Consider the following 18773-nt stretch of genomic DNA (forward strand, 5'->3'; position numbering starts at 1 on the left):
CATAGGATATTGATGAACCTAGGAGAAGTCATCTGAGAGACCACGAGGCTGTTGCCACGCCACACCCATGAAGTAGTGGAGAAGGAGATCCAGACCATGCTGGAGCTCAGCATAATCGAGAAGTCACAAAGCAACTGGCGCAGCCCCATCATCCTGGTCCCAAAGCCGGATGGGACCCTTAGGTTCTACATTGATTTTTGGAGAGTCAAAAACATCTTGAAATTCGATGCATACCCAATGCCATGGATCGATGAGCTACTAGACCACCTAGGTGATGCCCAATACATCAGTACTCTGGATCTCACAAAGGGGTACCGCCAAATTCCCCTGGACCCGAGTTCCTGGGAGAAGATCGCCTTTGCCACCCAACTGGATTGTACCAATTTACCTGGATGTCTTTTGGTTTCCATGGGCCCTGACTACCTTCCAGCATCTGATGGACTGGGTCCTACAGCCCCACAGTGCCTACACCACAGCTTACCTCGATGACGTGGTGATTTATAGCAGCCACTGGGAAGACCATCTCATCTCAGGTGGCTGCCGTCCTCAGAGCCTTACGTGATGTTGGCCTGATTGCTAATCCCAAGAAGTGTAAAATTGGCTGGCAGGAAACCACCTATTTGGGGTACACCCTTGGACGAGGCCAAGTACAACCCCTGGTAGGGAAGGTCCAGGCACTGCAGGCTACTCAACCCCTACCACAAAGAGGTGCGACAATTTCTTGGGCTAGCAGGCTACTATCGCTGCTTTGTCCCTGACTTTGCCTCAATTGCAGCACCGCTGACAGAGCTCCTGAAGAAGGACAGCCCCCGACGTGTGTGTTGGACCGATGCATGCAGACAGGTCTTCCAAACCCTCAAAGACCACCTGTGCTGAGAGCCTGTGCTCTTAATCAGGAATTTCTGTTACAGACCGATGCATTGGCGGTGAGTCTGGGAGCTGTCCTCTCCCAGGAGGTAAATGGAGATGAGAACCACATATTATATATCAGCCACAAGTTGTTCCCCCCGAGAACGGAACTATTCGGTTGTCGAGAAGGAAGCTCTGATGGTCAAGTGGACCATGGACGCCCTGAGATACTATCATCTAGGGGCTCCCTTTGTACTGGTGACCGACTATGCCCCCCTGAAGTGGCTGAAGACTGTTAAGGAAATGAACCCCCGACTGATGTGCTGGTATCTGGCCCTGCAGCCCTACGCCTTCATAGTACGTGACCAAGCAGCTAAAGACCATACCAATGTGGACTTCTTCTCTTGGTTGGGGGAATGGGACGTTGCCATCTCCGGGTCCTTGGAGACGGACTTGAGGGGTGTATGTGTGTGTAGTGTGGCAGAGTGGCCTCCCTCCGGACTGGAGAGTGAAGGAGCACTACACTCGCATTGGTGGGTGGAGCCGAACCCACCCGGTCCCCCTCACCGGAAGTACCAGGGTGGGGGCAGGAAGTATAAAAGGAAGGATCTGCAGCTTAGTTGGGCGAGAGCCAGCAGAGGAGACAGATGCCTCTGCCCTGTGGCAGCACCTGGGAGCTGAACCTGTGCTCAGCTGCACCCTGCCCCCAGAGGAGATGGACCCAGAAGAGGAGTTACAGGGACTACTGTTGGCTGTGTATCCCGAGGAGCCTGAGGATGGGTGCAAACCCTGGGGAGGTAGGAAGTGGCCCGGGGCAGCCAACGACAGGCCGGCTACAGGGCTGACCGCGTCTAAGTGGGCGTGTTGTGGCTGGATCCCTGCCAACCCACTGGCAGACCATGCCGCCACTGTTAAGGCCCTGGGCTGGGACACAGCTGCCCTGCCCAAAGGGCTAGAGTTTATTGACTCGGCATATCTGCTGGCTGCCTTTGCTGGGAGGCTTTGGCTACAGCCTGCTGCCAGCCCAGCCCTGGAATAGTATAGCATGTAAAAGCTCCATATTGATGCTAGACATTTTTGAAATATAAAAAAGCTCAACTACATTTTACCGTGGTATTTATCTTTGTCATTGTATCTGGTGTATTCTGTTTTCATGGAGGTACATATGCTCTGTTTACCAATTTAAATAAAGAAAAACTCCACTGATTTTTAATGGGGGTATTCTGGATTTATGCTGCTGTTAACTTAGGGCAGAATTCTCTGAGTGGGGAATAGTGGAAATACTGTGATCAATTTGACAAAGTTTACATTTTAATAGCATCCACTGTAATGTAATTACTGATTATTATGGAAAGGGTCAGAAGACAGAATGAAATGTGCAAAATAGTTATAGAGGTAGTACACTAGATCAATCATAAGCTAGATTTTCAACTGACCTAGCCAATTTGGCCTTTGATTTCAAAGGCTTTATCTTGACTAGGAAAAGTGCTAGAGTTTAGGTTAACTTCAGCTATAACATGCGAGTCAAGCTTGAACCTAAACTCTCTATCTTTTTTCTACTATAGATGCAGGGTAACACCTTCTCGCTTGATTTAGCTGATCAAGTGTGTAGCCTAGGCTCCCACAGAAGCATGTATTAGCTAAGCCCAACCTAAACTTGCCCACGTTTCCTACTCAAGACAAAAGAAAAGGGAACAAAATTGGGACCTTTGTGACTATATGGGGTCTTAATTTCCATGGACTTGCACTTTGGTAAAGGGATTGTAATATACTACAGGATTCTGATTTGCACAAATGGAAATGGTTACACAAGATGCAAGGCTGTGGCCATTCTGGTCTTAAAATCTGGATTTTTAAACTACATTCAAGATTTTTCAAATGTTAGGTTTTTTTCTAGATGAATTTACACTTCTAAAGAATGCTAAAATCAGCCTGTTTGACAGCACTATTACAGCTGCTAACAGCTTTGAACTCTAATATATGGTTGATTAAAGATAAAGAGAGGCTTGTGTTCCAGAGGAATAATATTCCTATATGCTGCTGTATGGAAATATAAAGTAACTTAAACATTCTCAGGTTAAGCGTTGAATTTCAGCTTGGCACTAAAAGTAAAACTAACTTTCATTATCAGCTTATAATTACTTGTCTGTAAAATTCCAGTGTATTGCTTACTACCAGTGAAAGTGACTTTACATGTCTCAAACAATTGATTACCAGAATTAAATGCAATGGTGTTTTTTGTTTTGTTTTTGCAAAAGAGAATATTGCTCAACTAGTTTCAAATGCGTGGGTTGAAATAAACAGCTTAAATGCTTGTACGTTTTCTACTTGAAATAAAATCCCAGTATTTGTATTGCTGAGTGTCTTAAGAAAAGTACCTTTGCCCCTACCAGCATATAAACATAGGCTGGATATTTTCCTACATATTTTAAAGCAGAAATGACAACTCCAATAGCATTCAGCTTCCAAGCTGGTGGGAAAAGGGGCAAGGCTGGGACAGTACAGCGGCATGGTCAAAAAGAACTTCCCTGTCCCCTTGTATGAAACAGAAAAATAGTATTAAAGCTAGTGTTCACGCTGAGTTTGGCGTGTCCATTCTGTGTGAACATTTTGATCCTGTCCACTAGTTACAGTATGATATTGCAGCCAGGATTCTTGGCTTAGCATTCACTTACACTGCTGGGCTTGTAGACTTGTTAGCAATATGCCTAGTGAATCAACGAATTGAACTTACAGTATCCACCACCATTTTAGTGGTAAAATTGTAAAACACATAAAATTGGCCTTTGTTTAAAAACACAGCTGGTTTATGCACATCATTCCGTCATTTAATTATTGCTTAAGCACTTGTCTGTTGGGAAAACAATCCTGGTATGCTGCAGAGCCTTGAAGTAGAAAATCCATCATAAATTTATGGTACAGTTTATTAACTTTATCTATCTTGACTCTGTCATAATTTACTTTTAAAGTGCCTGTACTCAATTACATTTTTTTCTTGATTGTTATTTCAAATAAATCACAAAACCGATTAGCCTTTACATATTTATTATATAAAAACCTATTAAAATGTTAATGTTGCCTCCCATTAAGTCAAGCACTCAGAAAGTTAGGAACTGCTAGAATTAAGGTTACCTCTGTAACTTTCATTTGGTTTCATTGCACAATCTAGACTGTTAATGGTATACCGAAGAGGGCAAAATTAAGGCTCCAATTCAGGAAATCATCACTATTCAACACTGATACAATAGGCATCAATGAACTGGAATAAATAAATCTTTCTGATGTGGGTATTATGAAATTTAGGCAAAATGTAAATAGAACAAAATTCTGCCTTCAGTTCCTCCAGCATCATTCTAAACTAATTATGGTAAATGGGCAGAATTTCCCCTTAAACTGTTGGCTTCTAAAAAACATGTCTGATTTTTATTCACTTTTAGTTTTGTGATAATTTTTCTCTCTGATGTTACAAAGTGCATATTAAGTGGGCCGTGTTCTGATCTTAGACAAGCAGATACTGCTCCTGCTGAAGTCACAGGATCTGTCCCTAGGGGTAATTAGAGTGAGCCAAATGCCCCTTGCCATGTTTTACCAAAGATTTCCCAGCACCATGACACCTTAAAAATGATATTTAAAGCTGTACACAGAACGACTAAGTAGGAACATTCTAAAAAACCCGCTTTCAACCAGATTTTGGACTGGTGTGATTTTGTTTTACTGATAGTGTTATAGCAGTACAGCCCCTGTATCAATACGGTTTTATACAGATGTAAAGATATAGCTTATTTCCCATCCTGTCAGGGAATAAGCTGTACCTGTATAAGCCCTTTCATACTAGTGGATCTGTATCCATGCTGTGGGGACTGTACCACAGTCACCGAGCTGGAATAGTTCTAACACTGTAACGTGTGCATGTAGGAACAGTCTAAGCCTTTTAAAATGAAGAAACAGGGAAGAAAAGATAGCTCTGGTCTGGCTGTGTCCAATTGTTTTTTAATTAAAATGACATTTAAACTGATTGTGCCTATGAAACAACAGCTTGTACAGCTTTGAGAGCCCTTCATTTTCCTATTTATCTAAATGGCAAATGACTACATAGTGCCAGCCTTCTCTGCCCTTGTCTCACTCATTTTGACTCTGCAAGGTCTCTAGAGGAAACTGTAGACGTACTGCACTGTAACTAGAGATGGGGGGAAAAATGCTGGCTGCAGTGTCTAACTCCTTCTCTCTAATGTGTTGAGTTAATCTAAAATGAAATGCCAAAAGCCATTCCCAAGCCTGCACCTTTATTTCTCTCAGTAGAAAGAGGGTTTCACTGCTGTCTGACCTGCTCATTGTAAACAGTGACAGCATCTGACTAACAAACACGCAGTTTGTGTATAAACCAACATTAAAGCAAAAAAAAAAAGAGAAGACTAAGGGAAAAATACTCCTTTAACCCAGGCTCTATAAGCAGATCTGGGCATGGGGAGCAGAACACCACTCAACATTGATGAAGAATTTTCCCTGCAGTGCCCCTCTCCATCCATGGAACTTCTGCAGCAGCTGAGAATCTTGGCTCAAAAGCTTTCCTCTCCTGTGTCAGAGAAGGAGAAAGGAACACGCTCTGGAGACACTCTGGAGATCTGCTACAAGGAGGGGTCTGGAAGTCTGAAGCTGGAAAAAGGGTTGACTAGGCATTGGTGTCAAGGATTAAGAGTTGAACAGAGGGAAGTGAGATCCAGAGTTTAAACAGGGTCTGAAACTTAAATGATCATGGCAAGAGAGGACTTCCACATCTCTAATTTGAACAGTCACCTTCCCTCAAACATGGAGGTAGAACCAGGGATGAGTATTAGCACTATTTGACCTCTCCACTGAATAGTAGTCAGGTGGCACTGCTGTCCCTGAAAGCACGTTTTGCAAGTGATGTGACTGTCTCAGTCATGCTGCCTGGATCACATGCTTATAATGTCACAATCAGGAGTGCAGCTATGTAGTAACGTATTTCTGAGAGTAATAATGAATACAATTATTTTTTATGTTTTCTTGCTCTCTTCAGTTAAGCTTTGGCTCAGGCTCATAAGTTACTTTGCAAATTGTAGCTTGAACAATTTGAAGACCAGGACTCATTTGCTGAAGAAATTGGCAAATAATTACAAATAAGGATCAAGTGAGTGAATTTTATAATCTATTTGCAGACAAGAGCCAAGAGAAAACAGACAAAATGTAAGGTTCTGTTATTGAGACATCCAGTTGCTTCTCATTTCTATCAATCTTTAGAATTCACAGGCAGGTCAGGTTTCTCATTGAACATACAGTCAAGGATCGACAACCTATCCTGAAGGACGACCCATCACTCTCACAAATCTTGGGAGACAGGCCAGTCCTTGCCTACAGACAGCCCCCCAACCTGAAGCAAATACTTACCAGCAACCACACAACAGAACCACTAACCCAGGAACCTATCCTTGCAACAAAGCCCGTTGCCAACTGTGCCCACATATCTATTCAGGGGACACCATCACAGGGCCTAATCACATCAGCCACACTATCAGAGGCTCGTTCACCTGCACATCTACCAATGTGATATATGCCATCATGTGCCAGCAATGCCCCTCTGCCACGTACATTGGTCAAACTGGACAGTCTCTACGTAAAAGAATAAATGGACACAAATCAGATGTCAAGAATTTTAACATTCATAAACCAGTCGGAGAACACTTCAATCTCTCTGGTCACTCGATTGCTGACCTAAAAGTGGCTATTCTTCAACAAAAAACTCCAAAACCAGACTCCAACGAGAGACTGCTGAATTGGAATTAATTTGCAAATTGGATACAATTAACTTAGGCTTGAATAGAGACTGGGAGTGATTGAGTCATTACACAAAGTAAAACTATTTCCTTCCCCCCCCCCCCCCCCTTCCTCAGACGTTCTTGTTAACTGCTGGAAATGGCCCACCTTGATTATCACTACAAAAGGTTTTCTCCCCCTCCCCCACTCTCCTGCTGGTAATAGCTCATCTTAAGTCATCACTCTCCTTACAGTGTGCATGATAAACACCAATTTTTTCATGTTCTGTGTGTATATAAATCTCCTCACTGTATTTTCCACTGAATGCATCCGATGAAGTGAGCTGTAGCTCACGAAAGCTCATGCTCAAATAAATTGGTTAGTCTCTAAGGTGCCACAAGTACTCCTTTTCTTTTTGCGAATACAGACTAACACGGCTTCTACTCTGAAACCAGTAAAATCATGTTAAGTTTAAGATTTTTTATAAAATCTGTGTATATTTTGCAAATATGAGTAATTTTATAGGTCTTTATGTCTCTATATACTTGAAATTTAATCCTGAAAAATCTATTCTGCATTCTTATTGTGTGTTTGGACAATTTGTAACTTTTAGTATGAAAAAGTTTGCAGAGGTTGATCTGCTCCATTGAAAATGATTTTGCAAAAGATTAGATACAAACAATTTGTTTTTTAATGTGGATTTTTTTTTACTATATTTGGAACCTACACTGTCACTTTAAGTAAGAATGACCAAGGTAATAAAAATCACTAAAAGGGTAAGTCTCAAATTTTATAAGGGAAAACCAGATTTTATCAGCAAGAGTGAGCTTAAAAAAAATAAATCAATTTCAATTAAAACAACTGATGTAATCACTAAATTTACAAGTAGCTGCTCATTCATTTATTAGTAAAGAAAATAATATAGAGCATAAATTACAAAACTGGAGGTTGCTATTTTAAAAAGTAGAACCCTATTGCTCATACAATTTGTGTGCACATTTGTCTTCATTTGCACATGTATTATCCTAATTGCTTAGTTATCTAATTATTTCTGAATGCAAATTCCTGATTTGCGTAAACATTCATTATAACTGCATGCCAGCAGCACAGCCACAGTTGGGAGAGACCAGGAATGAGAATAAATGAGTCCTTGCTTTCTTAAGTAAGTGGGACATCAACAGTAAAACGTTAGGAGATATATCCCCTGGTGGAACTTATGCTAACAAAAGTGTGCAACTACAGGCGAACTAATGTGTGCACAGCAATGCACACAGACCTCAAGCTTCTGTTCATGAAAATCAGGCCCTTCAGGTTTGTGGCTTGAAAACTGTAAATGATATTTATTTAATAACTACAACCTGTGTCATTTTCTCTCTTATGCACATTTTCATTATAACTTAGGGAAAAACAAAGCGTATATTAGAATTAGTAATTACTCATCTTCTGCCTAAATCTATATTGCATTATCTTATGAGAGGGGAAAATATCTTCCTTATATATGAGAGTTTTAAGCATTTTTCTGAGGCATGAATTATTAATGAAGACCCTTAATGTAATGGAGTAGCTGCTCAAGAAAATCATGCCTTACAATGAATCTTGAGCGCAAGTTGCAAAATTCATGTTGCGTGCCAGGTTTTTAAATTGTAAGTAAAAATTGCACTTCAAAAGTAAAAGTAATTACCTTCCAGGTTAATGTTCAACTAAAACTCTTCTTACCCTCATGAGATGGAGCAAGATAATAATTATAGATCAGCAAATTGTATTTCTGCTCAAAGACAGTAAGTGATGGACAGAGCCATTGTTAAAAGGCCCCTCACATCTGGTGAAATCTAGCACTGATTTTCAGTTTGCAGAAGTAACTCTGTCGTATGGAATTTTAATGTATGTTTTATAGCTTTCAGTACAATGGATTGTCAATTCCTAATAGGCGATAGCAGCCTTTGAAAGTAGCAGGAACTCTTGTGGAGCTCTTTCATTGTTTGAAAATGTCCTCTCAAGTACTTGCAAAAAGAACAGGAGTACTAGTGGCACCTTAGAGACTAACCAGTTTTTTGAGCATAAGCTTTCGTGAGCTACAGCTCACTTCATCGGATGCTTATGCTCAAATAAATTGGTTAGTCTCTAAGGTGCCACTAATACTCCTTTTCTTTTTGCGAATACAGACTGACACGCTGCTACTCTGAAACCTCTCAAGTACTTGTTACTCTTCACTGGATAGAACCATACCTTAAACAGAGAGGGAGTGATTTTAATTTACACTAAGGTCACTTTATACTCCTGTAGCAGTGTAAAACAAAGTGCTAGAGCAGTGTAACCTAGCTCATAACATGCCTAAACTCTTACGCTGTTCTCTGACTGTCAATATTAGAGATTTGACATGGAGATGTTTAAAAATGATCTGACATGATTTTAGCTTGTCATGGTTAAAAATCATCACAAGGGAAAGAAAAAATGCCTTTCTCTCTGAAAGCCACCAGCTATTACGGGTGGTGGACGTGGCAGAAAAATCTACATAAAAATGGGGAACCACGTGTAAGCCTTGCCCTGCTCCTGTGTAAGTCAATCATAAATTCCCATTGTTTTCAGTGGGAGCCCATTTGGGCCAAAGACAGAGGCAGGCCCTGCCCACGCTCTTTACCTCTGGATCTGAAATTGCCCAGGTCCAAGGTTTTGGTTGAGGCGTCTTGCAAATGGTGGTAGATCCCTTTCAGTAGACGACTGCTCTTCTCGGGGGAGGCCAGGAACGGGGATAGTAGGGTACTGACTAGTCAGGGCTGAAGCGTGCACTCTATGGAAAAGTCAGCACGTGTGTCAGACTGTGAAATCACTAGGTTATGTGCAAGAGCAACCCTTTGTTATTCTCAGGTTCATAGAAAATAGTATGTAGCAGACCCTATTTGAGAGGCATTTAATCCTTAGCTCTTAGCGTTGTGAATCTCTATAGCTGCCAAAATAGGATGTATTGGGTCCCTCCCCCCAGTAATAGTATACACAATGGCAAGGGTTCCCAAACTGGGGGTTGGGACCCCTCAGGGGGTCACAAAGTTATTACATGGGGGTCACGAGCTGTCAACCTCCACCCCAAACTCCGCTTTGCCTCCAGCATTTATAATGGTGTTAAATTTAAAACACTTTTTAATATATTTATAAGGGGGGGGGGGTCACACTCAGAGGCTTGCTATGTGAAAAGGGTACACCAGTACAGAAGTTTCAGAACCATTGCACTATGGGCTAAGTTGTGTAGCCTTTACTTCTGCTGGTGAGCATTCAGAGTTTAAGGTCAGAAGGGACCACCAGATAATGAGGTTTAATTTCCTATATATCACAGGCCTCCAGGATCCACACATTAAACCCAACCACCAAAGTGAAACCAAAGTATTACAGCCCACAGGAGCCTAGACTATTATGTGCCACAGACAGAGACGAGGGAGAACTGAGGTGCACCACTGCCTGAGGCCCCTGCAATGGAAGGGAAATGAAGTGAAATAGATATCCTGGCAACTGACCCTCACACACTCATTGCAGAGGAAGGCAACCCCCCTCCAAAGTCACTGCTGGTCGGACCTGGCAGAAAATTCCTTCCTGACCTCACACAGGGCAATCAGTTAGACCTTGAGCATGTGAGCAAGAACCAGACAGCCAAGTACCTGCTGACATCTCAGAGCACTGTCCCTTCCCCATCCTGTGTTCAGTCCCTAGCCATGGCCATCTCTGATGCTTCAGAGGAAAGAGACCATCTCCTCCAGGATACATAATGGGGAATCCCTGCCTCACCCCTACAGGGAGCTGGCTGATGCCCTGAAGCATGAGCTTTCAGGAACATAAAACAAACTGAAAGTGAGTCCCCACCTCCCCCCACCACAAGCAACCCCATCATCCAATTGCACCTACAAGTTTCTCCAGCTCTCTCTGAAAGCTAATTAAGTTGTTTGCTCCCACAACTCTTACTGGGACGCTGTTCCAAAACCATACCCCTCTGATGACTGGAAACCTTCTTGTAATTTCCCGTGCAGGGTTACAGCATTTCTACCATGTAACTCATAACACCCTCCTCCCTGCAAGGAGAACAGAAGGTGCCCTCTCTTTGGCCAGTTCCTTAGCCACATTACAATTCTTGTAGTGATCCACAGACATCTTTGATGACACTGATTTCAATAGGACTATGCATGTGAGTAAGCCCTTACCCACACGAGTCAAGGTTGAATACCTAGCTTTGTCAATGTGTATGCATAACTTTAGGGTCAGAGCTTCAGCTAGTGTAAATGAGTTACCTGCACTGACTTGCTGATGTATACCAGCTGAGGACTTGGCCCATAGTGTAATCTCACTATGCATATTACCAGGTCACAAGATCACAAGTGATCATTACAAGATCGCTTGAGTGTATACAGCTCCTTGTATTGTTTGCCTAGCTAGATATGTATGTACCATAGAATCTATTATCCACCTGGGTTTACTTATTGTTGAGATTGAATTTTTATTACCATTGCATAAACATGGCTTATATTAACATGGGCAGATTCTGCCAGCGTGACTTGCACGGAACAGTGCTTTACTCTGAATAGACAAACTGAAATTAGTTGGACTGTTTGGTGAATAAGATACTTAACATGAAGTGCCGCCTTAAGACCATAATCATTACAACTTCATAATATGTTTTGACAGTTATAATTAGCATCTATCGATAGCAAAATATGTGTTTAAAATATTAAAATCATCTTTGCTACATTTCCAGCCCCACTGAACAAGTCACTTACTTTGAGAAGTCTGAGTCGCTATAAATTTCTTTATCAAGGCATCAGTAGTTTGTGTATAAAGGCTAAGAGCATATCTCAGAGACTGTAGATCTGGGCTCTTCTCCAAGAAATTCTTTTTCAGCCCATTTCCTCCAGCATGAAAGTATTGCTAAAAAAGAAAAACATAGGTAAGGCATTGAGAGAAGTAAATTATCTGATAAAAGTCTCTAGGTAAGACCTGATGTTTATATAGCAATATCTAAAATAAAACTGATTAATGCAGTGCTTAAAATTTACAATTTGTATCTTTGGGGATAGTTGTTATTGTCCACATTACAGTTTTTGTGTGGATTTCCCCCCTCTCAAACAAAACACTTAAGTGTTCTTTTAATCCCTCTTAAAATGTATATAACTCAAAAATAGTTAAATGTGTGGGGTTTTTATGTTCATGTAGTTACACCTCAAAACTAGGGTTTACAGTGCAACTACAGGAACAAATTTCTTTTGACAGCATGTTTGGTGTGGTAGAAATCTGTCCAAGTGTAGTACTAAGACACTGTTCGGCAGAAAGGTGTAATTTATGGTGGGAATCCTTGGATTGGATATGGTGACAAATTTAAAGAATAGCTAGAGCTCCAGTGGAGGATTAGGATTGCTTTCTAGTCTTCCAGTCTTATTCTACTCTGTAAAATTGGCATTGTGAGTTTCCATGGTTATTGTCTACAATGTCACAGCAAACCTGGTGTCTGAACTTTGTGACTTTGTCGTCACGCACAACTATTTCAGATTTCAGGACAATTTATACCTTCAAGTCAGCAGTACTGCTATGGGTACCCGCGTGGCCCCACAGTATGCCAACATTTTTATGGCTGACTTAGAACAACGCTTCCTCAGCTCTCGTCCCCTAGTGCCCCTACTCTACTTGTGCTACATTGATGACATCTTCATCATCTGGACCCATGGGAAGGAGGCCCTTGAGGAATTCCACCCGGATTTCAACAATTTCCACCCCACCATCAGCCTCAGCCTGGACCAGTCCACATAAGAGATCCACTTCCTGGACACTACAGTGCAAATAAGTGATGGTCACATAAACACCACCCTATACCAGAAACCTACTGACCGCTATACTTACCTACATGCCTCCAGCTTCCATCCAGATGACATCACACGATCCATTGTCTACCGCCAAAACCTCAGATACAACTGCATTTGCTCCAATCCCTCAGACAGAGACAAACACCTACAGGATCTCTATCAAGCATTCTTAAAACTACAATACCCACCTGGGAAAGTGAAGAAACAGATTGGCAGAGCCAGAAAGGTACCCAGAAGTCACCTACTACTGGACAGGCCCAACAAAGAAAGTAAAAGAACACCACTAGCCATCACCTACAAGTCAAATCTCTCCAGCGCATCGTTAAGGATCTACAACCTATCCTGAAGGACGATCCCTCACTCTCACAGACCTTGGGAGACAGGCCTGTCCTTGCTTACAGACAGCCCCTCAACCTGAAGCAAATACTCGCCAGCAACTACACATTACACAACAAAAACACTAACCCAGGAACCTATCCCTGCAACAAACCCCGTTGCCAACTCTGTCCGCATATCTATTCAAGAGACACCTCCATAGGACCTAACGACATCAGCCACAGCATCAGGGGCTCATTCACCTGCACATGTACCAATGTGATATATGCCATCATGTGCCAGCAATGCCCCTCTGCCATATATATTGGCCAAACAGGACAGTCTCTATGCAAAAGAATAAATGGACTCAAATCAGACATCAAGAATTGTAACGTTCAAAAACCAGTAGGAGAGCACTTCAATCTCCCTGGACACTCAATAACAGACTTAAAAGTGGCCATTCTCCAACAAAAAAACTTTCAAAAACAGACTTCAATGAGAAACTGCAGAACTGGAATTAATTTGCAAACTTGACACCATCAAATTAGGCCTGAGTAAAGACTGGGAGTGGCTGGGTCACTACAAAAAGTAATTTTCCCTCTGTTGATACTCACACCTTCTTGTCAACTGTTGGGAATGGGTCACATCCACCCTCGTTAGCACTCTAAAAAGTAATTTTCCCTCTGTTGATATTCACCCCTTCTTGTCAGCTGTTGGGAATAGGCTACATCTACCCTATCTGAATTGGCCTCATTAGCACTGACTCCCCACTTGGTAAGGTAACTCTGATTTTTTCAGGTTTCAGAGTAACAGCCGTGTTAGTCTGTATTCGCAAAAAGAAAAGGAGTACTTGTGGCACCTTAGAGACTAACCAATTTATTTGAGTATGCACTAATATATATACCTGCCTATGGTATTTTTCACTCCATGCATCTGATGAAGTGGGTTTTAGCCTACAAAAGCTTATGCCCAAATAAATTTGTTAGTCTCTAAGGTGCCACAAGGACTCCTCAATGTTTTTTGTCTCTTAGGGCTAGATTGTGACCAGCCCTAATGTGGCCATGCAGGGAAGTAAAACCCCACCCCTATGTACAGTGTTAGGGCTACCCATTACATCTGGGGTATGGAAAGAGGGGATGGGGGGAGGAAGGGATGAGCACAGTAAAAATTCCCCCTAAAGTAGAGTAAGCTGCATCCCAAAAAGGGGAAATAACTTACTGTCACTTCCAGCTCAAAAGACAGGGACAGAAGATGAACTGTGACGCTGAGTCACAGTTCCTTTCTGATTCTCCTCCTGGGGTGGTGCAGCTTCGTGCCACCTCCAAGCAGGGCTGTGCCCAAAGGCTCAATCTTAAATCACTCTGAGTATATATCAAATATACCATTTGCAAGTAAAAAGATTTTCTTTCTTAATTGCCATCCTTGCTTTAATTCCAAAAAGCCTGGGTTTGAAAACTGAAGCAGGATTCTCTCCTCCTTGCACATAACACCAATACTGAAGGCCCTCTGTGATACCTCTGCTAATCAGTCTCATCCCCAGGGGTTCTTCTGATAGCTTCACAAAGGTTGGCGTGGGCGGGCCATAAGGGGACTATAAGGTAAGACATGAATGTTCTAGAGCAGTGACTCTCGATCTTTCCAGACTACTGTACCCCTTTCAGGAGTCTGATTTGTCTTGCGTACCCCCAAGTTTAATCTCACTTGAAAACTACTTGTTTACAAAATCAGACAAAAATACAGAAGTGTCACAACACACTATTACTGCAATATTGCTTGCTTTCTCGTTTATACCGGATAAGAAAATTAATCGGAATATAAATATTGTACGTACATTTCAGTGTATAGTATATAGAGCAGTATAAACAAGCCATTGTATGAAACCTGTTGTGAAACTAGGCAAATACCTAGCTGAGTTAATGTACCCCCTTGTTGAGAACCACTTTTCTAGAGCTGAAGAAGGCCACCAAACAAGGAGCTGTCTCCAAAGTGTAACCCAGGACAATGATTTGCAGAGTAAAGGAAAGTTGGATGATGTTGGAAACCACCCTCAGCCTATGGAGAAGAGATGTAAATGCTGTACAACGTCAACACCAGTTTGTAGAAGCTTTTTGGCTTTCTTCATGTTCTAGGAATCAAGGTCCACATAGATAATTCTCATGCAACAGTTAATTAGAAGGAAAACAAAGAAGAAATGAGTGTTTAGGAGGATATTGGGGCTACTTGAAGGCAGCTTGAGACACCATATGCACTCTAGGATATAGATCTAGAGTTAGACATCCTTTCTGCACCAGTGTTGGTTGAGGAATACAGCCCATTGCTGTGTTCTAGTTCATATGGCTCAGCAGAACTGTAGTATGTATCTGTGGCAAAATAGATAAGCAAATCGCAGCATGTTGGCTACCAGTTCATCCACACATCTGCTGAGGCTTAAGGTCAATGGAAAAGTTGCTTTATATGTGCTTTGATCATCTATGCTACTTTTTTCAACAGGGCAGTAGTTTCAAGTTAGCATTGCAGGTGAAGTTAGGCAATTATGCAGAAAATTTTCTTTCTGAGACCAAAAAGCAGAGGCTTTCTTGTATTTCGCCATGTTCAAAGGATCAGCATGAAAGGATGCAGCTGGAGCTACATGTATCATTCCATGATGGATGTAGGGGTAAACAGAAGAGTGGAGTGGCCAGGGGCCCTGGCTGGCAATTCTCTCAGATGCTCTCTGGGAATAATAGGCTTGGTTTCCTTGTAGTTTGTTTCATGGAATAGTATGGGACTGTCGACCTTATGAATCTGCTTTAAAAGTCAACCGACACCCCGTGTTCCACTAACAGCGGTACACCCATGCTGTACCCAGGAGCAATGTAGTAATGCTACCTCCACTACCCTAATTTTATGAAGAATTCAATGGAAGTGTGTAATCATGTGAATTCCCAATTGTGACAGGGTCGGGCCAGATGACTAAAGGAGAGTAACAGAAGGCAGATATATTAGCCCCAGGTTAAGTAGGTCCCTTTTCCCTGGGTAAGGAAACAGGGAAGGTTCCAGAACAATCAGGAACCTTCTGGAGACAATTAAGACAGACAGGCTGATTAAAACACCTGCAGCCAATCAAGAAGCTGCTAGAATCAATTAAGGCAAGCTAATCAGGGCACCTGGGTTTAAAAAGGAGCTCACTTCAGTTTGTGGTGCGCGTGTGAGGAGCTGGGAGCAAGAGGTACTAGGAGCTGAGAGTGAGAATGTGGACTGTTGGAGGACTGATGAGCACAAGCATTATGAGACACCAGGAGGAAGATCCTATGGTGAGAATAAAGAAGTTATTGGGAGGAGGCCATGGGGAAGTAGCCCAGGGAGTTGTAGCTGTCACACAGCTGTTCCAGGAGGCACTCTAGACAGCTGCATTCCACAGGGCCCTGGGCTGGAACCCGGAGTAGAGGGCGGGCCCGGGTTCCCCCCAAACCTCCCAACTCCTGGTCAGACACAGGAGGAGTCGACCTGGACTGTGGGTTCCCGAAAATGGCCAAATTGAGGGCTCCTGTGAAGCTCCGAGGTGAGCAAATTCACCAATAAGCGCAAGACGCACCAAGGTAGAGGAGGAACTTTGTCACACAATGCATTAGTTAGTAGCACACTTCTCAACTTCCTTTGTCTGGGATGTTTTAAAGTGTATGTATGTTTCCATCACACTTTTTAATCAATTTATCAATGAGCCCTAAAAATTGCTAATGATATTTCTTCATACCAAAATCACCCACTCTTCTTATCCTAGGTGCTAAAGCACAGCATTGAAACTTAGTTTAAGTAAAAAGCAAACAAAAGCATTCCTAGAAAGAACCCTACCCCATGTGATTCTGAACATGCATTTTTGCTTGTAAATGTTAGATTTGAATTTAGAAAGCAGACATGCAACAAAATGTAGCGAAGTAGTCAATATATGGGACATCTCTTTTCCTAGACCTTTACAAGAAACGTCACCAATTTTCCCTTTCACAAAGTTTATTAATCACAGAAAGGGGAGCGAGCAAGAAGAGGGCTACAAGAGGTATTATAAAAAACAATTCACAGAGTATTGGAATGGAAATACATATATAGGAAAAGAGAGATCTGTTGTAAAACTGCAGCTAGAGAAAAGTTATTGGGGGTGGTGGGACGGAGAACAAAACTCAGGGGGAAACTGCATCATGGGAGGAAAAGAACATAATAGAAAAGGGATGATAAAGGTAGCACTGGAGACAATCATTTATAACAAGGTTTTAGATGTGTTGGGAAACAGATATACAGTTGTTGCACTTAAAATGGTTCATCTCTTTGGAAAGCAATTCCAGGACAAAGGGCTTTCCTGGCCACCTCTTACCTCAGCTGCAGGAAGCAGTTTGGTGTAGGGGGCCACAACAATGGTTATACTCCCTCTGATGATCCCCTTATGCAGGGCCAGTCCTCCCAGGGCTGGCTATGCTGACTTTAGGGTAGCTTTGTTGTACTGGAGTAGCACAAAACTATCCTATCACAACAAAATAACTGGTCTCTCAACTAATGAAGCCTCGCAGCACCCATCTGTAAAGTGTAAAAAACCTGCTTTACAGAGGCAGTGAGAAGTTACACGATTTGTCCTAGCTCACACAAAAAGCCAGGGCCAGAACTGAGACAATCACTTAGAATTTGACTCCCAGAACTGTTACCTGGCTTTGGGAGGTACAGCAGTTATCTTTTATCTATTGCTGACTTTACAGAAGTCCTATTCTGGGATCTAAACTCCTCCTAAATTGCAGTTATTGTTTAGCTTTCCATTTTTATAGGAGACAAAGTTGATTTGAAATAGCCTATAAACTGAAGTTTCATATTGACATAGAATGCAGAGTACATTCAGATTAAACCATGATCGCCACTAAATGCCTTCAAACCCCCCCCCCCGCCCCCGCAACATGAATAAATTTTGTTTGCTAGTGTTTCTGCATTGTAGATTGCCTACATTTTTTATATTGCTTGGGAGGACCAAAAACTAGAGCAGAATAAGGATTAGCAGTGAATAGATTTTCCAACCTGGTTCCACTGGCTTATTGAAACTGATTTTCTTATAATATTCCCAAGGTAGGCTTTTAAAAATGTTTCTCTCTATGCTACATTATTTTTAGAGACAGTAGATGATATGGTGCCAAACCAATCTGCAGCTGGCCATCAGTCTCTTCTAGGGATGAACAGGGCTTCACTGGCTCATATAAATCACAAGCTGTATGTCCAGCAAAGCATTTCCCCTGGATGGCATGAACATCTGGAAATCAAGCCCATCTTTATTTCCATAAGATAAGTGTTTGGAATGCAAACCTGATTCTCATTGTGTGTGAGGAAGGCACAAATATGGATAATAAAGAACTATACAGTTTATTTGAACCAGGTGAGCCATTTTTCCTAATACTAAACATATCTGTCAAGGTTGCTACAGACAATACACCATATGGAGAGTGATAATATGCTATATTTAAGATGAATGGTCATTTTTCAGTGTGGTGTTCTTCCAAGTGGTAACACAAACATAATATATTAAATGCTAATTGCAGGTTGTTTGGTGAATTCATTTTTTAGCTCTAAAAAGAATCAATAAATGGGAGTGTGAGAATAGTCTGTATAAAAAATACCCCAATTGTTTTTAAAGTTATATAAATCCACACATGACTATATCAACAAAACACAACAAACATGGGCAAACAGAAAAAAAACGACAAATGCCAATGAATTCCGGGACTTCTATGCTAACACCCCCCTCCCCCCGAATTGCATCAGCAATCTCAAGTTCCTCTCACTTGCACTTGTTTGCCTTTCAGTAAGGTATATATTCTCCCATGTCACCTGAAATTCTTCATTTTTGCTATTCATCTTATAAATTAGGTGTCTTAATGAAGCAATTTCTGCCATGTCATGTTTAAAAGTGGGACACAAGAGCTTTTCTATCTTCTAATGACAAATCTCTTGGCACAACCAAGGGCAATTGCATTCCATTTTGGAAAAGACATTGTG

General features: G+C 41.9%; 1 protein-coding gene across 2 annotated transcripts in view; it reads right to left on the bottom strand.

Moving 5' to 3' along the window:
• UNC13C (unc-13 homolog C) overlaps window positions 1–18773 on the bottom strand; it is a 405344-nt gene that overhangs the window by 22464 nt on the left and 364107 nt on the right. For both annotated transcript variants that reach the window (XM_048867013.2, XM_075133069.1), the window contains one exon: window positions 11379–11526. In XM_048867013.2, coding sequence (XP_048722970.1) covers window positions 11379–11526 — 148 coding nt within the window. The remainder of the gene's footprint in view (window positions 1–11378; window positions 11527–18773) is intronic.

This window comes from Caretta caretta, chromosome 10, assembly GCF_965140235.1.
Source record: "Caretta caretta isolate rCarCar2 chromosome 10, rCarCar1.hap1, whole genome shotgun sequence".
Classification (NCBI taxonomy): domain Eukaryota; kingdom Metazoa; phylum Chordata; order Testudines; family Cheloniidae; genus Caretta; species Caretta caretta.